This window comes from Phaenicophaeus curvirostris, chromosome 1 (genome assembly GCF_032191515.1).
Source record: "Phaenicophaeus curvirostris isolate KB17595 chromosome 1, BPBGC_Pcur_1.0, whole genome shotgun sequence".
NCBI classification, from domain to species: Eukaryota; Metazoa; Chordata; class Aves; order Cuculiformes; family Cuculidae; genus Phaenicophaeus; species Phaenicophaeus curvirostris.
Window position 1 is genome coordinate 176781345 of NC_091392.1, and position 22402 is coordinate 176803746.

A 22402-nucleotide genomic window follows, 5' to 3' on the forward strand; every position below is an offset into this window, starting at 1 on the left:
GTATTTTTCATAACAAAAGAGCAGGCAGAGAACAGCACAGGTGCATGGCCCTGCCCAGTCAGCTTCTCCAGATACCGATTCCCCTTACTTGGCCTGATCCTGACCCTGGTTGCCCTGCTCTCTGGCCAGTTGCAGTGAGATGGTCTCTGTCCAGTCTGGGTCTGCCCTGAAAAGCAGAAAAACAAACAGAACATGAAATACCAGCTCCTAGAAACATATACTCTGATTTTTCATAATATATATATATTTTAAGAAATGTTGGGTGCCCAGCCAAGTTTCCCAAGCTTTTACATAGGCATTACAATAAATTTTAAATCAGCATTTAAACAAATTGTAAAAAAAATAACCCAAACAAAAAAACACCCCCTCACTATTTCAAAGCTATCTTTGTTTTTATTATTGTATAAAACTCACATTTTTTCTGACAAACAATAGCGTGCTGTGGGTTATGTCTCATAGTTTCCTGATGAGAGAAATCTTGATTTCTTTTTCAAGGTTTTGGCAGGGAGCCGTAGGAACTCATTATTCTGAATAGTCTAGGGGGAATTATAAAACAAAGGGAATAAAAGGCTTGAATTTATTTTTAAAGCATGCTCTTCTCATGTTTACATTGCTTCCGGATCTATTTTGTTTTGGAAATATTTTACTTACTGTAAGTCTTGATACACAAAAAAACACCAAAACCCTCTTACAGAATGTTTTGTTTTTACAAGAACTGAGAAGTATTTTGAAAGAAGGAGTTGGTCAAAAAGAGGTATTTTTTTGGTTAACCAAAGATGTGCAAAACCGTTAAAACTTCTTTACTCAAATGACAGTGCATTTCCAAGTCAGGCTGGTCTCAATGGGCATTGAAACGATGACTAACTTGAGTTTAATTTGATTCTATTATTAATTTACTTTTCCCCTGTCCTACAGAGACCTGCAGTCCCTGGGAATGAGAGAAACCTTTTATTGTTCCACTTAGGTAACACTGTGACATACTTTAGAACCCGTAATCCTGTTTCTTTTATCTGTCTCGTCTGTGCATGGCTGGTGCACTTTGTCACACAGCTTATTATTTTTACAGTAAATTAAAATGTAGTTCCTCTGCCTGTTGGCAAAACGAGTAAGTGAATACACATCCTCTGACTTCTAAAGTATATAAAATGATTACACAGCCCAGAAAAAAAAGCATATGATCAAGTACTAAATAGAAATAAAAGCCACAGCTTAAGTAAAAACAGAAGCTAGGCAGAAGAAGGACTGTCCAGAAAAGCAATGGAGGTCCACTAGCAAAAATTTTCATATCCTTTCTACAGGGCTCAGGTGGTACCCAGCAGAAAAGCATTAACTGATAAGGAAGTCAGGGTAGCCTCTCTCTGTTTGTCACGTCTTTCTCTCTGCAAAGTAGGCACGTTAGACTTTCTTTTTATGATTTTTTTTCCCTTTATTTCTTCCCTGCCTCCTTCCCCAGTATATAAAGGTTTGGATTCTTGCTGAATTCAGCTTTGAGGCCTCTTTCTTTTCTGTCTTCTAGAAGCTGTTGCAACCACATACTGCTTTGTCTGTGTCTGTAACCACAGTGGAACTCTTTCCGTTGTTCTTCCTCCTGAGCTCCACTGTCATATGCAGAGTCTCAGAAAGACATGTCTGGATTCTGGGAGTGTCTTTTTTGGGGAGAGACAGTCATTAGCTGACGATGTTAGGCTACCCACCATGCATCGTTGAACATTTTTCCTCATTTGTATCGTCCTTATTGTTGTCAGGTTAGTGTGTGAAGGAGCTGCTGCTGAAATGGAGTAATGTTGGGAAGCTACCTGAGACTACTGTTTCCATTGAAATAGAAATGAATTCCAGGCCCCAACAGCACATATGCTTATATACACACCCTCATTACAACTCATGAGCATTTGAAAATCAATTGTGTATTCGCTTAGATAAATAACACATACGGAAATCCAGCACCATTCAGTTTAAAAAGGAGTGGGGAGGGAGGAAGGGCGCAGCAGTTTCAGTCGGGGTTTAGCACTCTTCTGTCTGTTCCTCATCTGACTAAAACCACGCTCCAGCCTCTAATCCATCTACCCTGCTGAGCCAGCTGGAAAGCAAACCTGGCATATGAAAGCTTATCTTGAACAAACAAAGGCAGGCATCCACTCCAGTGATAGGTGGACAGGACAAAAGGAAATGGCCCCAAGTTGCTCCAGGGGAGGTTTAGATTGGACATCAGGAAAGATTTCTTTACTGAAAGAGTAGTGAAGCATTGGAGAAAGGTGTCCAGGGAAGTGGTGGAGACACCATCCCTGGAGGTGTCCAAAAACACTTGTAGACATGGCACTTTGGGACACGGTTGAGTAGGCATGGTGGTGTTGGGCTGACAGTTGGACTGGATGACCTTAGAGGTCTTTTCCAGCCTTGATGATCTAGACCCACTAGGGAGGAAAGACCCCCCCTCTGAAGTCTACTCATGGAGCAGATCCTGGTTGTGCCTGTGCCAAGCCACACCACTGCTGGACCCAAGCAGGACCACCTGCAGAGGCTGTCCAGTGACTGTGCCAAGAGGGAGGCTGTTCCCCCCCACCCAGCCCTGCTCTGTGAGCATGACTGGGAAGATCCCATGAGGCAGAGTTGATGGGGACACGCATGGTGTCTCTCTTGTGCCAAGAAGGCACAAGGCAGGCTTTGCTCCTGCAAGGGGAGCTAGGAACATGGACTGGCCCACTGAGACTCCATAACAGCTGTAAATCACAGAATCATTGAATAGTTAAAGTTGGAAGGGACCTTAAAGATCGTCTAGTACCAACCTCCCACTAGATCAGGCTGCCCAAGGCCCCATCCAACCTGGCCTCGAACACCTCCAGGGATGGGACAGACACAAAATCCCTCGGATCACCTTTGTAGTAAAGGGGTGCTGGTTGATAAGCTCAATGTGAGCTGGCCTGGAAGGCCAACTGCATCCTGGGCTGCATCAAAAGAAGTGTGGCCAGCAGGTTGAAGGAGGTAATTCTGCCCCTCTGATACTCTCCTGTGAGACCTCATCTGGAGTATTGTGCCCAGTTCTGGAATCTTCAACATAAGAAGGATATGGAGCTGTTGGGCCCATGGAAGGCCACAGAGATGATCAGAGGGCTGCAGCACCTTCCACATGAGGACAGGCTGAGAGAGTTGGAGTTGTTCAGCTTGGAGAAGGCTCAGAGGAGACCTTATAGCGACCTTCCAGTAACTGAAGGGGGCTACAAGAGAGCTGTGAAGGGACTTTTTAGAAGGGCACGTAATCACAGAATCACAGAATAACCAGGTTGGAAGAGACCCACCGGATCATAGAGTCCAACCATTCCCATCAAACACTAAACCATGCCCCTTAGCACCTCGTCCACTTGTGCCTTAAACACCTCCAGGGAAGGTGAATCAACCACCTCCCTGGGCAGCCTGTTCCAGTGCCCCATCACCCTTTCTGTGAAGAATTTTTTCCTAATGTCCAGCCTAAACCTCCCCTGGCGGAGCTTGAGGCCATTCCCTCTTGTCCTGTCCCCTGTCACTTGGGAGAAGAGGCCAGCACCCTCCTCTCCACAACCTCCTTTCAGGTAGTTGTAGAGAGCAATGAGGTCTCCCCTCTCCCACTGGCACAGGTTGCCCAGGGAAGCTGTGGCTGCCCCATCCCTGGAGGTGTTCAAGGCCAGGTTGGATGGGGCCTTGGGCAGCCTGGGCTGGTGGGAGGTGTCCCTGCCCACGGCAGGGGGGTTGGAACTGGAGGATCTTTACGTTCCCCTCCAACCCAACCCACGCTGTGATTTTACTTTCCTCCCACCCTTTCCCTCCAATGGGGACGCGCGCGGCTGCGCGTGCGGGGGGAGGGGGGGCGGGGCCGGTGCGGAAGCGTCGCGAGAGCGGCGGGGCGGGGGCGGGCGCGCGCTGGGCGCCGGCGGGCGGGGCGATGGCTGCGGGCGCCGCGCGCTGAGGACGCGGCCAGGTACGCGGCGCCCCCCCCGCTCCCCGCTCCCCCCGGGGGCCACGGACCCGCCGGTCCCGCCCCGCCTGTGCCCGCGGGTGCCTCGCGCCGGGGAGAGCGGAGCGTCCCCGCAGCCCTTCCTGGGGCCGCGCACCTCCCCGCGGGGCCTTGCGGGCTCGGGGCTCGCACCTGAGGGGAGCTCGCAGCAGCTCTTGCTGCCTCACTTCGCTCTCTCTCACAATTCCCTCCCTCCTTCCCGTCTCTCTCCGCCTTTCCTCCCTGACTCCCCTCTCCCCACCCCCTTGCCTCCCCTCCTTCCTCCCTTCCCTCCCTCTCCTCCCTCTCCCCCTCTCCTCCCTCTCCCCCTCTCCTCCCTCTCCCCCTCTCCTCCCTCTCCCCCTCTCCTCCCTCTCCTCCCTCTCCTCCCTCTCCTCCCTCTCCTCCCTCTCCTCCCTCTCCTCCCTCTCCTCCCTCTCCTCCCTCTCCCCCCTCCTCCCTCTCCCCCTCTCCCTTCTCCTCTCCCTGCCTCCCTCCCTTTCCCTTCTCCTCTCCCTGCCTCCCTTCCCCCTCCCCTCTCTCTCCCCGCATTCCCCTTGCTAGGCCGGAGGTGGAGCGCCCTGGTGGGAAGCCTGGTGACCCCTTTGGCTGGGGTTGGCTGTGGTCGGGGCTGGAGAACGACTCGTGCTCGTGGTGCTGTGGTGGAGGCATGGGGGGGTAAATCCGTTCACGTTTCCTATTGCATTGGTTGGCTTGTGCTTGATGGGCGCGGGTTCAATAAGTTCACCCCATTCTCAACATTTCACGTTTAAAAAGTATCTCCTCCTCGTCCCTCCCTCCTCAGGTCCTCCTCCCGATTCCTCTCGTCCCTGAAGGGAGGAGGAACAACACCATTGCTTGTTTACTTTCTTGGCTCTTTTGAGGGGTTTCCTTATGAGGAGAGGCTGAGTGAACTGGGGTTGTTTAGCTTGGAGAAGGGGGCGCTGAGGGGAGACTTGCTTTTTACAACTACCTGAAAGGAGATTGTACTGAAGTGGGTGTTGATTTCTTCTTCCAAGTAACTAGTGATAGGACAAGAGAAGATGGCCTCAAGTTGTGTCAGGAGAAGTTTTAGGTGGGATGTTATAAAAAATTACTATGCCAATAGAATGATCAAGCATTGGAACAGGCTACCCAAGGTAGTGGTGGAATCTTCCCTGGAGATGTTTGAAAAAGCGTGTAGATGTGGCACTTCGGGACATGGTTTAGTAGGCTTGGTGGTATTGAGCTGACAGTTGGACTTGATGATCTTAGAGGTCTTTTCCAACCTCAGTGGTTCTGTGATTCTTTATTGGGACCTAAGTACCTTTCTCTGTTTTCCCCCAGTTTCCAGAGGTGGGGGGTGGGGGGGAGTTATGAACTGTAGGTTTGGTATTACAGCTTTCTTATTGAAGCCCCAAGATACTCCCAGAGCAAGATAGGGAGGAACAAAAAAAATTGTATTGTATCTGGGAAAGATCAGTGGCACTAAAATCAGTGGTAACACAATACGCTTATTTTATCCATGTTACACTTGGAAAGAGTCTTAATATGCTTCATATATACAAGATAATTTCAGATTTGTACCAGTTAGCCTTTAGTGATAGATACCGTCAATATTTAATTAATTCTTGAGGAAGTATTTTCAAATAGAATTGTTCCTGTTTGTTCAGGTGAGCTTCTTGGTCTGCAGTCAAGATGATATTTTGAGCATGGTAGTTAAATTATGCCATCTTGATTGATGCCTTGTAATTTCTTATCCTTTGGGGATTCTTTAAAATCTGTTGGCAGTTGAAATAGTACAGTGGTAGAAAGCGTTACTCAGGGTGGAAAAATAATAAAATAGATTAGATAATTAGTTGCTAATCATATGCTATGATATAATGTGGGGGGGGGGGGGGCGGAAAAAGTGCCTCCTAAACAAGGTATTCTCTGATGAAGTTTTGTCTTAGGGGAAATCACATGGTGTGAGCAAATGCTCCTGCTGAGAAAATAACTCCCACCCCTGTTGGTTTAGTTGTGCTGTGTACAAAATGCACAAGAAAATAAAAGACAACCTTAGAAGTTACTTGCACAAACCACAGTTGTTAGTCTAATGAATATTTCTTGCACGATGAGTAGTAATTCTTTTCTCAAGCTGTATTTGAGAATCCAGAGCCAGGACTGAGGGGGAAGGTGGAGGCACTGATTTTTAGTGATGACTTAGGCAGAGTAAAAGAAGGGTTCTTTTGAAATTGATGAAGCTTGGTATTCATATCATGCCTCTATGTAACAAAAATGCGATGTAAAACAGTTAGAACCAAACAAGAAAAATAAAATTCAGCTTTTCATTATTGTTACTAATGCTGACTCACAGAGATATATTTCTCCCGCTCCTATTTTTTTTAGCGTGAATGTGGCTGCTAAAGACAACTTGTTTTTTTCAAAGCTGCCAACACAATTAATGAAAGTGATAAGCCTTTAGAAAGAAGAAACAGAAAAGGATCCATTAGGCTATTCTGCCTGCTTGTGGGTGTAGACCTTTTTCAGTTGGTTTTCAAAAGCAATTGTTTTGCTAAGGTTACGAAAGAATACATATTGTTTTTAAGGTATTTTTAAATTTGATATTTGGAACTAATGTTTCACAGTGTAGTATTTGATTAAACCTGACTTGTAAATCATCAGCAAAGTTCTGTTGGCTGTTTCAAGTCATTGCATTGAAGTAAAAAGAAATATATCTGCTTGAAAAGAAAGATTTTTTTTTTAACAGTAGTATAGCAAAAACCCCTTTTTAAAACATAATCATAGATACACTGTTGCCCTTGGTTAAAATCTTTGTTTGGAAGTATGACTTAGTAAGAATATATTACATGTGGTTCAGATTTATTGCTTATATGGCTTTAATTCCCCTTGTCTTTCTATGCTTTTAAAATAGTTGTGTGCATTTGCACTTTACAGACAAAAGATACATTTTCTGTCAGCCAGTGATTGTCAATACACACTCGATTTTACTAAATATAGGCATAAGATAAATTTCTACAAAGAGGTGAGATCCATGGCAAAAATCCTTTTGGATTCCCTTAAGCTGATTTCACTATTTAATTTTGCTCCTAACATACATTCAAACAAGATTGGAAAAGCTAACTAAATACTTGTTACATGGTCTGATGAGAAAGGTGTTCCTCAACAAATCACTGGTAAATGGATTTAAGGTGATCCAGCTTGCTGGAAAGCTCAAACTTAGTGTGGATGTTTATCAGTTACTCGCATGATAAGGGTTTTTTTTTTTGTTTGTTTGGTTTTTTTGGTTTTCTTTTTTGCATCTACTGGTAGTTGTTCAGTAACAGGGAGATCGTCTTCAGATACTCCACCATTTATTCCCCGTTATTTTGAGTTTAAATTGAATCTAGTAGTCAAATATGATATGCAGAAGTAAATATAATTTGAAGTTGTAGGGCTTTATTTACCCAAGAGACATTCCAGGCTGTTCTGTTTGTCTTTCCTTTCCAGTTAGTTTTAAATTTCCAGTACTTCTCAGATGATTGGTCCATTGTTTTTGGAAAATCGATAACAATTTTATATATTAAAATGCATATTACAAAACACTTTCAGGTATTGTTGGAGAAGTGGGACCCTTCAGACCTTTCTGAAATGATTGGCAGAGAGCTGAGATGCTACAAGTGGTGGAGAAAACCTGCGTAATTCAATTACTGGAGGACTGGTTGCAGGCAAGACAAAATGGTTATGGTGGTGTGTTGATAAACCAGTACAGTTTCTGTCAAGCATCCTTCAGAGCCTTTGTGATGTGATTTAGAAGACGGTTGGTTTCATGAGGTGAGTAACACTGCAGGTTGTTCTCTCCTGATGACCAGGTCTCTCTCCAGAGTTTACTAGCTGGATGCAACAGGAAAATGCTTAACCTAGTGCCTGAAGGCAGTGTAAGCATGAACTACTGCACCTTAGTAAATACTGTGGGACCCAATGTGGCTATAAAGTCATTTCCATGATCTTGCTGTGCCAGGCTTTGTTAAAATTGCTGCATGGAGTGACCAGTCCAAAGATGTAGAGTTCGAACAATTCACTTGACCCTATGTGAAGAAACCAGCTTTTCCCATACAGGGCTTCTCTTAGGACAAGGATGTGTCTAACGGTATTTCCCTGATATGACAAGATTAGCAGAGTGGATTAGCCATGTCAGATAGAGCAGTAGGGATAAGTGAAATAGGATTCTTTTTCATTCTTTGTATTGTTTCATGGCTGTTGTTATTTCTAAACGTGAGTCTCAACAGAAGTATTGTTGTGTTTTCTAGTCTTCCATCCACAGGAGTTTGTGAGATTTGATTTTTTTTTAATTTGTATTTATTATATTTAATATATATAATCTGTCTTTTGCCTAGCTGCTTCATGTCATTGTCTTAATTTTCTGAACTTCAGACATCCAGTTAAGAGAGATACTGTGCTCCCCAGATTAAAGTGTTGCAGTTTATTTGCAAAAATGTGACTTTTTCCCTAAGCTTTTGTCAGTTTTGTCTTTATGAAGGAAAGCAGAAATCAAGGTAGAATGTGAATAGATGTACCCAGTCATCTCTTAATATTGTATTCTTGAGGAAGTTTTAATTTTATAGGTGCTGGGGAGGAAGGTGAAGAATACAAATACTTGATGCCACTACTTATCTTCTTATTTAAATTACATATACTCAAGAACAAACCCATATTAAGATTTCTTTCCCTTATAAAGGTTAAATATGTGCTTGAGATGAGATTGAGAAAACCAATCTGGTCAGTTGTGCAAAGGAGACCTATATTCTGATGTCTTGTTGTTTGTTTCTTATTTTGCAGTCATTTTTACATGCATTTGAGCCTTATCTGATTATTTTGTATAATCTAGGAGCTGTTTCCTGGCCAAATTCTGTGAGTGTGGGAAAAGATGAAGTATGAAAACTTCCACAGAACTTGAAAGCCCAGCACATGCTATCTGTCTTTACTATTATCCTATGTTTATTGCCTGTTTTGGGAATGTAGAGATTAATGAAATAAACTAGATAATTCTGTTTCATTTCATTGCCTTTTTTTGGTTTTTTTTCTTGTTCTTGTTAGAATTAGACTTAAGATCAGTAAAGGGTAGCTGACTCAAGCAGAAACTCTTCTGACCTACTTTGGTGAAGCGAGAGTGGTGGTAAATGCATCTTTGGTCCCCTGTGTTTTGCCAGCAGAGACAGGACTGCTCAGAGCAGTGCCAGAGGTGATAGTTGATAGATGTTAGCCTAAACAGGAGTCACATGTGTTTGTCTGTAGTACTTCTAGTTGACAGAAGTACACACAGTAGTTGGTTGAGTGGGTAAGTAGTACATTTTCCTCTTGAGATTGTGGAAGGGTAGTTCCAGTGTGTTGTATGGTACAGGAATCTGCTAATGAACTTCCCCAGAGCACCAGCAATAGCGAAACAGTATTTAACGTAATGTGCATCCCACCCCCAATGCAGCCTTGAAATCTAGTTGAAGAAAAATGCTGGAACTAACTGTGTGGTGTGTTTTACATTTCATGCATTGTTTTAGAAATCGTTAAGGCAGTACTTTTTCAAAGGCAGTAATCAGTATGGATGGTGTACAGTTTAATCTTTCCCAGTTTTGAAATGCTTTGAAATTGTTTTTATTGATTGTTCTATCTGTTTGCATTTTCAAGATGGATACAAACTAAATGGGGAAAATTAAAATAATCAAGTATAAATGTTTTTCATAGGTATTTGACCTGATTTCTTTCATTGAATACTAAGATTGGTAAAATCATGGATATATACTCCAGGGCTCAGAGCAATCGAACGAAACCGAGAATATCTATGAAAAAGGTAATTATCTGTTTTGGGTTTTTTTTAATGTTTTCAGAGCTTTTTTTTGATCTTTGTCACTATAGTCTAATAAAGAACTGAGTGAACTGATAGATTTGTTTGGGGCTTTTTGGGTGGGTTGTATTTTTTTTTCATTTGTGTTTTAGTTTTGGTTGTCTGACATTTCAAGGTGGCAAAGATACTGCCTTTGCTTTATGCTTTGGCATATTTAGTTCAGTTGAACCGAGAGATGGAATGATTTAAGGAAGAGGTTCATGTTTTAACTTTGTCTTTGCCTTTTGTTTTAAGGTGGTGTGGTGAAGTCATAATGTATTTACTTGCTAAAATTTGCCTTGTTTATTGGAGTATAACTTTGATTTTGAGCACAGATTTTTGAAGTTTTTGTGTAATAAATTAAAATATAAATATGTATTGTTCATTGAAAACTGTTCTGTGAAGTCTATGTTAGTATTTACTGTAATATCTCTACCTTCAGATCTTGGTTTCTTTACTGTCTTATCCTTGTGTTTACGTGAACTTCTAGGCAATGCTTTGGTGAAAAAGAAATTAAGTCTAGCACTTACGAATGATGTTAGCATTGTTTTTAGCGATATTTATTTTTTTATTCTTTTAAGTTTTGTCAGTTTAGCTTGGAGAACATAAGTACACTTTCTCAAATTTTCTTGAAACTTCTATAAGCACTTAAACTACAATTTTCATTTGAATATCCTGAAGGAACAGATGTATTTATGGAATTGTATTTTTAAAAGTAGTTGAATACAGATGAGTATTTTTCTAGATCTTTCCTGGTTACTAATAAATTCTTTACTTGCAAGAGGAGAAAATGAGCATATATATAGTCATATGCAAATTGCATTATTTTATTCTGTAAGCAGATTTTGTTGCTTTAAGGAAACGCTATTGGTGGTATAGGTTCTGTAGAAACTACTTGAAGGCAAAGGTAAGTGTTACGGGACTTCCAGGCAGGTGGTCAGTTGTTCCATGAAATTTTCATTGTTCAGGCGTGTCTTGCTCTGCACGTGTTTAAGGATATTTGTGTTTTTCCCTCTAGTATGACTAAGTTTGAAATCTGTGCTCGCTATTGAAATAGGATTTCTTGTGGCTTGAAAATTTCTGTGAGGAGGGAGTACGAAGGCCCAGCAAGTAGAGCTTTGTAGATTGCTTGGGTTTTTTGCCCCATATGTCAATGTATATTGGAAATAGTTGTGCTATTTATAAAAACAAATCAATCTTTTTGTTGAAAATGACCTCTTGTCTTTACCTAAACTTAGCTGATAGTCTTGGGAACTTGCTGCTTTTCAGTTTTTAATGTATTTGCCTGTCTCGTAGACAGGGGTTGTGGGAGAACTTGCTTTCGTTGTCTGTTGGATAAGAGGATTTCTTTGAAATTGAGTCCAGCCCTTTGCTGTCACAAGCATAATTTTGATAAGAATATGAAAAAGTTATTAAATATAGTCTCACAATTAATGAGAGGGGATTAAAAAAAACCACAAGCCACGCTACTGCAGTTTTTAAGTCTTTTTGAACCACACTGCTGTAATAGCCAAGAATTTTATGAACTCTGTCCTGAAGCTATTCACAGCAATTGTATACCTCTTCATAGATGTCATTCTTCAGTTTAAACAGGTTTTTCTTCCTTTTCCTGATGTTCACTCTTGTGATATTTTTACAGTCGATCTGTCCTCTGTTAGCCTTGGGTTTTGGAAACTGTGTAAACTAAGGTTTTAGTCTGCTTTTGTATGAAAGCCTCTGCATTCCAGCGATTATCCTTCATAGTCCTACTTTCTGTGCTTGTTGTGAGTTAATCTTCTTTTTACATGTGGATGATACTGTATATGCAATCACACAGAGTGTCCTTCTCAGCGACTCTGTCAGTTCTTTTACTAAAGGATGTGTCCTAGGGTCGTGTTTGTTATTTTCAGTGCTGTATCATATTGACCATTCATTGCTATAATATGATCAAGAAGTCAACTCGGGTCTTTCCCAGCTTTTGAATTCGCAGTTTTATTTTAAAGCTTGCTTTTAGTTCGTAAGGACATAACTTTGACCTCCTTGTGATTGTTTTTTAAAATACTCTTGCATCAAGCCAGTTCTTCTGCGTGATTCACTGTTCTTTCACTTAACTGATAACGCTTGCTTTGAATTATCATCATGTTTCATCTACGTTTGCTTTTTCTCCCTCATTAAATGTATTAATGAAGATGATGCTTGACTTGAGTCTCAAGATAAATTTTGAGGAATTTGGTTACCGAGTTACAAATCTGCATCTGCTATATCCTCAGAAAATCCATTTGCTATCTCCAGTTGGGCAAATTCTTCTTTTCCAAAACCAGCTTTTTTAGTAAACTGAGCCTTTTTCTGCTTTTGTTAACTCTTCATATATTTCAATGTAAATAATCTATCAAAGTCCAGATAGACTTCTTTATATATATATAAATATATATACACACACACGTACATATATGTATATGTATTGTGCCTGTCAATTTGAATTTTTTTTTCCTGTACTCTCAACTTTTTTATATTCATTAGGGTGATCTTAAAAACACGCATCACTTCATTCCTTCTCCTTTTAAAATGTTTATATCTTATCTCGTTATGTAGTGCTACCATCAGTGTGCTAGCAGGCTTACACAGTCTTGTATGCTCGTTCTTCCAGACCTGGGGGAGATTTTTTCCAGTTGTTGCATCTTTCTTTTTCTCCCACTTGAACTTAGTGTTCTTTAAAATTTTTGAATTTGTCTTCACCTCAGTAGTTCCTAATACCGTATTCCTGTTCTAATTACCCATCTTGCCTTTCAGGATCCTAAACTAGGGAAATGTACTTGCTTGCTTACCAATAAGGTATATGTAATAGTTTGTAGTCTTAGAAAACCTAACTACTGAGGAATAATGATGAGCCCTTCTCAAACTGGATCACCGTTGATCGGCAGAAAATTAGCAGGTCACATTGTATGACCTTTTTTTAATTACTATTTTGAGTGCTGTGACCAGTGCAACTATTGTAGAAGCTGAAAATGAGACATTTCAACATGCTTGCTTGATGTCAGAAATTATTGTTTTGACATGAGTGCAGGAGTTATTGGGGGAGAGTCTTTGAACAATATTAGTATTGCAGCCCTGTAAATTTGGAAGATCCAGAGAATCAAACAGAAACACACTGCCAGCACACTTTGGAAAGTAAAAAGATATATTAATAAAATGCGGAGGTCAATTGCAACAAAACATATGGAGGACAAAGGAATAGATGAAAATAGATGGAAATTAGATGAACAATTCATTAATTTACTTTATATGTCTTGATAACTGCCTTAAGTGTGTCTTAAAATAGTTCACCTGTTACTTTTCCATAAAAATGGCTGTTTTGACTGCTTTAGTGTCACCTTGACTTGGCTGTCTGGGTAGTAGCCTGGCCCTTGTTTGCTAACATTCTGAAATACATTTAGGTAATTTCAAGGATCCTGAAGTGGAGTTTCTGGTTTGCTTTTGTCTTCTCATTCTAGAAATGCTGTGCTGAGTTTGTATCGTCATGGGGGCAGGCATGGTGACACTGGCTGTGCTATAATAATTGGGCTTCCTGTGTAGTAGTACTTGGTAACATTTTTTTCTACAGGGGTAAAAAGAATTTTTTGAGGTTTAACTGTAATATGCTGTGGTTTAACTTCAGCCAGCAACCAGGTGCCACACAGTCTCTTGCTCACTGCCCCCTTCTGGTGGGATGGGGAGGAGAATAAAAGGAAAAGTAAAACTTGCGGGTTGAGATAAAGACATTCTAATAGGCTGACAAGGGAAGAGAGAATAGCAGTAATAGTAATAATAATGATGATAATAATAAAAGAATAATAACAAAAGAATATACAAAACAAGCATAAAACACAATGCAGTTGCTCACCGCCTTACAACCAATGCCCAGCTGGGTCCCAAGCAGCAATTGTGTCCTCTGGGCAAACTCCCCCTGTTATATACTGAGGATAATGTCATATGGTATGGAATATCCCTTTGGCCAGCCTGTTTCAGCTGTTCTGATTGTGTTCCCCTCCCAGCTTTTTGTGCACCTGTTCACCAGTAGAGCACAGGAAGCTGAAAAATCCTTGCCGTAGTATAAGCATTACTTAGCTACAACTGAAAGCACCGGTATGTTGTGAACATTATTCTCACACTAAATCCAAGGGACAGCACTGTGCCAGCTACTAGGGAGAAAATTAACTATCCCAGCCAAGACCAGGACATATAGAAGATCTTTTACCACAGGTTTGTTTTTGCTGTGGCACTTGGAGAAACACAAAACGTTTTCTGACTAAGTTTGCCTATCTATGCAAATTTGGAATAACTTGTCATACGTTGGACACACTCATTTCTTGCTTCATTTTTAACAGGGCAGTTGTGAAAAGAAGAAATAACTGGATTAACAATTTATAACCATATCATAACCTTTTCCTTCTTAACCATACTACTTCCCAGACAAGATGACAATTTTAAGATAAAAACAATTGCTGACTTTCTAAAACAAGTGAGAGGATGTTGTTTTTTCCTACAAGATGAATGAACTGGATTTTATTGTTGTTCTGTCTTCTTTTATTTGATTTCAGATACCAGTGACGATAATTCTTTTGTTCTGCTGCACTTTGTTGCCCTGGGAGAAAGTCTTAGATTCTTAAGCCATTTTTAGCCATCTGTGGGCGCTTGCATGCCACCATAAGTGTAAATATAAGAAATGTTACAGGAAGTAACATGGGATTTACAGTTTACATGGAATTAGTTTGCAGTTGTTTCATATTCTTCAAAGAATGGGAAAGGAGAATGTGTGTGTATTTTCTCGGGGGATTTTTGTTTGTTTTCTTCCCCTTTGACTTTCAAAGGCACTTCCACTACTTTTCTTGACTAAATTTGCTTTTCATCTTTTATAAAGAAGAACTGATGGAAAAGTTCCATGTACAGGCTTTAATTCAAGGAATAGGTGGGTCTTGGATTTCTTTGTGGATTCATCTGTTTCTTTTTTCCAAGTCTGCATGTTCTCACTTTTTTTTTACTACGTAATGGTCAGCTTCTTTCGGAATAGAAGTGTCTGTTGAAGAAAATTAATCACCTGTTTTGGTTCCATGTTCTGAAGTAAATTTAAACTTTAAACCTGGTGATCTATAGACAAAGTAACTTGAAATAATACGTAGAATAGTGAAACTTGTGCAAGGCAGAGGATAGATGGAAGGACCCTGTATCCAAAATTGAAAATGCATTTTTTTGTCCTATGTCTTTTTATTTGTTTTTCAGAGTTTTGGTGAAGGTGTACTGCACTCTATGAAGTCACTGATACACAGCAGGAAAGACTTATGCAATCTATCAGCAGAGGAATATCTGAATCGGGAAGAACAAGAACATTTTATTGAGGTTTGGCATAACCTGACCATATATGTGCGTGTGTATATATGTATAGTGTGGCTATGATAGAAAATGATTTAGCTTGAAGCAGTATGGGAAGTTGCAGGACAGTAAATGTGAACAATGCTGCAAGTTACTGGCCACAAAATCTGGACCCTCTGTTGTCATTCTTGAATTTAGTCACTGTAGTCTGGAAAAGAGCTGTAACGTTTCAAGAGGACATTTCTCTACTTTGTAGGATTTAGTTGTGAAACTATGAAAAAACCCAGATGTGTAGATAGATGGTTTGTTAAGAGTTGTATAACTGGGTGTACTAGATTTGTGAGCACTCCTGTGATCTAGATTGTGTGGATGGCATCCTAGCATAGCAGCAGAACTTTTGATCCAAGCCTGAAGATAAAAATTAAAGTGATTGCGGTTTTTTGCTCTGTGCTTGGCACTAAAAGCTGAAGTCTCATTATTGCAGATCTGGACATCTTTTACATTAATACAGATGGGCCAAAAGCTGGACAAGATTTGGAGAAGAAAGAAGTAGACTTGGACAGAATGCAGGACTTTCTAGGCAAATCTAAAGCTGTGAGGAGGAATGACTGGAGCTTTTTGAGTTACTAGACTAAGAGCAGCTTCTCCAGAGGGAAAAGAAAAAAATTAAGAAGCAACGTGTTCCACGTATCTCATATTTAAGTGATTTAGAAGACTACTAAATAGTAGTTGAAAGGCCTGACAAGGACCTTAAAGAAGGAGAGGATGGCCTGAACTGCCCAGGTGGTGGAGGTGAGAGGGGGAAATGAAGCAAAAAAGACTCAGGAAATGGTTAGAGAAGACTGATAATCGGATAAAAGGCAGCAGGCAGAAGGCAGGAGGTGGATTGTATGACCAGCAGAGATGAGCTAGGATTGCCTGGATAATATCAGGGCTTTTGGGATTGACTGGTTGGTGAGGTTGTATGAAATGTTTGGGGAGCAGGCAAGAATTTGTGAAAAATTAAGAGCTGTGGCAGATTAGAGGTAAGGAAAAAGAGTTAAGCAGTGGAGGAGTAGACAAAAGCGTATCTGTGTGTATTCAGACAGACCATGCTCCAGAATCTATCGATCCCCTCAAACATCGCATTGTCTCTCTCTTTCTTTTTTGCGTGTAGCAAATGTGTGGCAACTACCTGGCAACCTGCTTCATGTGCCTGTAGTGATGGCCCCTGTGGAGAAAGATAGCTGACTATATTTAGTTACCTTATTTGCTTAAGCCTTTGAGAGCCCTCTGATAGAAATGTAAAAGGGTCAATATTGTGCTACAGAACAGGTATTTTTTTTTATTATGGAGGACACCTATATGCACAGTAATGTTAAAAGAATGTTATTAGTACTGCAAAGACAATTACTCAGACTCAGAAAAAAACAGGATTTAGGTTTCCTGTACCATTTTAATTAGATTCCTGCGTACCCATGGGTGATGGTAACCTTCAAATACAGCATCCCATACGCTATTTTTAGCTTAAAGAAAAGGCTAGTAGTTTTAATGGCTGTTGGCCTTTCTATCTCCCTGGCCTCTACACCCCAACAACTTTTGAACTGTTGTACTGATTTCAGACATTTTAGAGGTCTTAAAAGGTGATTATTTTTCTGTGAAAACTGGAGTTAGGGCACCAGAAAGAAATCCAACTTAGTGTTGTCATTGAGGCAAAATTGGGTAGACGCAGAAGTGGTGTGATCTCTGACAGCAGTATGCTGGCCCATCAGCATACGTATGAACTGATTGAACTTCCATCTCTGTGAAGCTGTAACTCCTGCATACTGCTCTATCTTGCAGAATCATTTATCCCATGGGAGAAGGGAAGGCTTGGAATCAATCTCTCGAGGAAGAGGAAAGGTCATATATGAGGGAAGAAAAGAGCAAACACCCATAAAAGAAAAAAAATCTCCCCTAAAACCCAACAGCAACAAACCATAAAACCTCCAAAAATGTTTTTCGGAGAGCTATATTTTTTTCTAAGTCCTTTAAATTGTTCACTATTTTGCTTTTGCTGTGGAGAATTCAGTTCATGTTGTAGGCACTGTACAGAATAAAAGATGCAGAAGTTGAAAGGTGTCTTGCAGATATTGCACAGGCAAAAGATTCGTGAGTTGAAGAAAACACGAAGGAGTTGAAGAGTAAGATGCTCAAACAGGATTGTTTCATAGTTAACACAGTGAATATGGTACTGGAGACTTGTAATTTGTCAGGAGCTATTTGGAAAAATACTGCAAAGTATTGTTTAATTTATGATTTTGTCATAACTGAAATAAGGATAAGTGGGAGTACAGTAGGTTTCTGGTATGAGACCCTCTGAACTAAAGAAGTCAGCATTTTAAATATTTTAGTATAGTTTCATTTTAAAAGAAAATCTGGGGGTTTTGGTCACACGTTGAAAGAACGTATTCAAAATACAAATAAATTTCAAAACAGAGTTGTTTTTCAGCCTTTTTGTTTTTTGAATTTGTCCCTTTCATAGATTCCATGAGTTTCTGTGTGCACAAGCAAGTAACTGAACCAGTTAATAATTAGTGATGTTCTCCACTGTTTTTAAATTTGAGAACCAGCTGACTACCCTACAGGGAGTAGCTGTGACTTCAATGCATAAAATTCAGTCTTTCAGTGTCTTGAATAATGCTCTTAAATAATTGAATCCAAGCCATATTGACCTTAAGTCCAAACATCTGTGGAAGTACTTAATCTTTGTGCTTTATTCCGTATTTACAAACTGGAAGCAAAATTTATTTTCTTACAACCTTTGTTTTGAAAATAAATGCTTTGGGGTTTTTTTTGAAGCATGCCGGTACAGTTTTGATTTGTCATTAGGGAAATGCTAAATGAGAACTGAGGAAATCTGACATTTTAAACAAACTTTGAATAATGAATGTAAAATAGACCATGATCTGACACTGAATAAGACAAAATACTGATTCTCTTTCACCTGTTCTTGTTGAACAATACAAGACACCTGTAGACAGAGGAAGGGAAAATATGTGATAAAATATCTACCCTGCTCAAAAACTTGAGGTAAAGCTGACGTTTCTGACATACTTTGGGTTCCTGAGTCTGACAAGACCTTTTGAAGTTGAATATTTTCATTCTTTTACTTTATGGGTGTATCTGCTTGGATGTTGCACGCAAATACGTGTTTTAAATCATCTGTTGTGTTTTGGCTTTTGGCTAATGAATTCACATGGTGAATTCTAGAATGTGTTGGCATTATGTTCTCTTCAATATATCCAAACGCGTCACAGTTTGGACTGGAACTGTTTTTTGTGTCCAGCCTGAAGCTAGGACAGATGAGCACTTATCTTCACAAAATCATGTTTATTTTGATAGATGTAATGAGACTTGTATGTGTTGCTCAGTGTATACCAGCCAAAAGGCCACTAGAAAAATTTCTGTGTAGTAGGTTTTAAATGTTGTAAAGGCTCTTTAGTTTGATTTGACCTTTCACAAGTCAAATGGCGTAGCAGTACTCTGTGCTACTGTTTGAGCAAACAATGCTACCCTAAAGTATGGTTTTCACGTCAGTAGAATGAAGCTTTTTGGTAAAGTTTACTGGATCTTTACCTTTTAAATATCAGCAGAAAACTGAAGTTCTTTCTGTACTTCAATGTATTTCTGTATTTATTTTACAGATTACGTTTTTAGGTTTTGCTGAAGAGATGGTTACTGCTCATTTGCAGGTACTGTACATGTTGGTCTGTATTGGAAAGTAATGTTTTTTTATCACTGGTGATTTCTTCTTAGTAGTACCTGATTTTTCAGATGGAGGAATTTGGGTGTTTGAGAAATGACATGTGTATCTTGAACATTTAAAAAAAATAAGTTCTAAATGTAGTAGAATGGTGGAATAGTTTGGGTTGGAAGGGACCTTAAAGTCCAACCCTCCTGCCTAGTTCCAACCCTCCTGCCCTGGGCAGGGACACCTCCCATTAGATCAGGCTGCCCAAGGCCCTGTCCAACCTGACCTTGAACACCTCCAGGGATGGGGCAGCCACAGCTTCCCTGGGCAACCTGTTCCAGTGTCCCACCACTCTCATGGTGAAGAAATTCTTCCTTATGTCTAGTCTAAATTTACCCCCTCTCCGGTTTATACCCATTGCTCCTAGTCCTATTACTACAAACCTTTGTAAACAGTCCCTCCCCAGCTTTCTTGTAGGCCCCTTTGAGGTACTGGAAGGTCACTATAAGATCTCCTCAGAGCCTTCGCTTTTCTAGGCTGAACAAGCCGAACTCTCTTAGCCTGTCCTCAAATGGGAAAGGTTGAAAAAATAATTATTTTGATAGGATCATCAGTGTTTTATACATATTAAAAATATTACCTGGGCCAGTCTTTGTATTAGAATGGTCTGCATCACCTTACTTAAATTGTGTAAAGAGGCTTTGTTTTGTGATGTGGTTGTTTTGCAGGTGGGGGAGAGGGTTGATTAGTTCTGGGTTTGTGGTTTGGTTTTGAGGGTTTTACGTGGGTGTTATTTTTGTTGTTGTTAAAAACCTGTATGTACCAGGGTTTTTGTTTGTAACCTTCTCCTTAGAATTGTGCAATTTGCTCCTGAAAAGCTGAAACTCTACTGAATTTACTAGCTGTGAATTGCTGGTGGGGGCCAGAAGCCTGTGTTAAGGTTATGCCTTAAGGTGTTGTTCTGGAATTACATCAGGAAATATTCTTTTAGAAGGGGAAGTGCAGCAAACTAATCGAGGTGTGCTGTGCCATTTGAAGAAGTTAAGGATTTAATTTTCCCATGCAGTTTACATATCAATATACCCATAACATGCATGGTTACAGTGCAGTTGCACTTCTACTCTGTCTAGATCTTAGTAGACAGATTGCTGGAGAAATGAAAAAGAGAAACTCTGAATCCATTTGTAGGCAAAGTTGTATCAATGTTGCTGATTCATCAAATGATAATAGTGCTAGACATTCTTTCAAATCTGTGTGCGAACTATATGGTTGTGTAGTTAAATGAAATTTAGAAAAAAATGGGCTGAGTAGGTTTATGGAGGCTTGCTTTGTACCGTATGGATCAGTAGTGTTGAGATTGTTTTCAAAAAACCAACTCCTAAATCTTTCATGGGCCTTTTCTGTATTAGGTAAACCTAAAAGTTATCCAAGGCCATGCCTAAAGAAGTGCCTTGGCCCTGTTTTTGTACTAGTGGGTTTATAACACCGTTCTAATAAAGCACACAGAAGGCTAGTAGAGATCCATTGAGTACCATTGTTAGCTGAGTTCAGTCTTCTGTTTTAATTATGTACCTTGTAGGATATGCAGCTGCTTTTTAGTGCTTACAAAATTCTACTTTGTGACTTCTAAGCCTGTTCCTTTCCATAAGCAACTGTGATTTCTTTTGGTAGAAGAGTGCGCTGGAGTTGAGTGTGGACTGAATTAAAACTTGTTTACATGAGCTTTATACCGCAATTGGAGAGAATAAGGGACAAGAAATAGAGGAGATAAGAGAAGCTTTACCAAATTTAACAGCTGGTAGTATTTGGGGGGCTATGAGGTCAAAACCGTTGTCATTTGCATGTTATTTTATTCACTTTCTATTCTCAATGTGTTTGTATACTTAAATCAGGAGTTGGCAGCTGTTTCTGTGGAGCTTCCAGATGTTCTGAAATCAATCCAGTTGTGCAAACTCAAAGAAAATGAGGTTATATTTCTAGAAGATGTTAAGAAATCATTGGCAAAACCTTATGTCATGAAGCATCAGGTAAACATTTTGTAGCTTCTTGCTTGTCTTAATTACAGGATCGTTATATTTGACCTAATAAAGAGTTGAGTAGTATCACAACTTGTCTTGCTTCTGGTTTTGGGCAGTCTTAGCCACAATAGTATTAATGTTGTTATATTTCTGAGGTTTCTTTCAAATGAATGCTAGAAAATCTCAAAATAAACTTGATGCTTTTAAGTCCTGTGTTACTAACAGAAAATATTTAACGAGTACTTAAGGATGGGATCAGCACCACAATTATGCTATGCTAGTCTATAGGCTGTTTCACTGCCAATTTGGAAAGAAGTTGAACTTGTCAAGTTACCTATCTCTGCTCTACTCAGATATAGTTTTCATTTTTGGCAGTGTTCTTCTCGAAACAGAGGTGCCAAAAATTATGAGAAGGTCAGGTGTTCGTAAGACTCAGTGGGCTCTTGTCTTATTAAAAAATTATTTACAATGATAAATGTTAACTGTGTATTTTTATTTCCTATAGTTTTATTTACATTATTTTTATTGTTTTAAATTGTATTATTTCTGATTATAAATGTTAAAGCAAACTTTTTAAAGCCGTATTGACTAATAATGTATGTTAAATTTAGTTATGTTGCATATAGAGTAAAAAGTACTCTGAAGAAACTAATATCCTGTAAAGTGAAGTACGATTCAGCATAAACGTGCTTTGAAATACTGTCTTCCTCGACAGATTTTTAACATACATTCTTTAATTAGGCAATTCTTGACTATGTATTTTCAGGGTTGTGTTACACAACCCTTTGATTGCTTTATTCAGAATACAAAAGTTAGCTAAATCACCTACTCATTTTTGTATCATTGTTCCATTCATTTACTTATCTTTGAAACATTTGTGTTTGTAAAGAGGCATTGAAAGAATCCCTTGTTACTCCTGACAGTTGAAATCATTCCAAGTTTGTTTTCTTGTTGCTCTCTTTTTCAAGAATCAACTTTCTGAAGTGTTTTGTGTGATGAGACTGCCTCTTTCATTCCCAAGGATCAAGGCTGATTATATATTTACCTTGCTGAGCAAGTATATCACAGGCATAAGATATGCAGTGGAAATAAACTCATCACAAAAATGTCAAACGGAGACATCCCATGGAGAAGATGATGACACTAATCAGTCAGTTTCTTCAATTGAGGATGATTTCGTCACTGCTTTCGAACACTTAGATGAAGATGAGCCTTCAAAGATACAAAGTGCTGGTAAATTCCTGCATGCTGTTGAATTGTAGGAATTATTTGAAATTTAGGCCGTTGGGATTTCAAGAGAAAGTGAATGTAAATAAACAGTATTTTTTTTTACATTAATCATGGTTTGTAAAGGGATGTTATGAAATTTAAATGTTGGGTTTTTTTTTGCTCTGCTCTTCATGACAGTTTATCAACTCATAAAACAGAGATTCTAATCTCAGTATCAAATGCAGGTAATGGAATCTCATTCTACTTTGTGTACTAAAAAATACATAACTTTGTCAGTGACTAGATGAGTATAATAGGATTTGCAAAAAATTAAAGAT

General features: G+C 39.6%; 1 protein-coding gene across 2 annotated transcripts in view; it reads left to right on the top strand.

Moving 5' to 3' along the window:
* Positions 1-3896: 3896 nt before the first annotated feature.
* AKAP11 (A-kinase anchoring protein 11) overlaps positions 3897-22402 on the top strand; it is a 43431-nt gene continuing 24925 nt past the window's right edge. For both annotated transcript variants that reach the window (XM_069880681.1, XM_069880685.1), the window contains exons 1-7: positions 3897-3949; positions 7535-7756; positions 9662-9767; positions 15036-15152; positions 18791-18838; positions 20730-20864; positions 21824-22088. In XM_069880681.1, the coding sequence (XP_069736782.1) occupies positions 9708-9767; positions 15036-15152; positions 18791-18838; positions 20730-20864; positions 21824-22088 (625 nt within the window). In that variant the 5' untranslated portion in view covers positions 3897-3949; positions 7535-7756; positions 9662-9707. The remainder of the gene's footprint in view (positions 3950-7534; positions 7757-9661; positions 9768-15035; positions 15153-18790; positions 18839-20729; positions 20865-21823; positions 22089-22402) is intronic.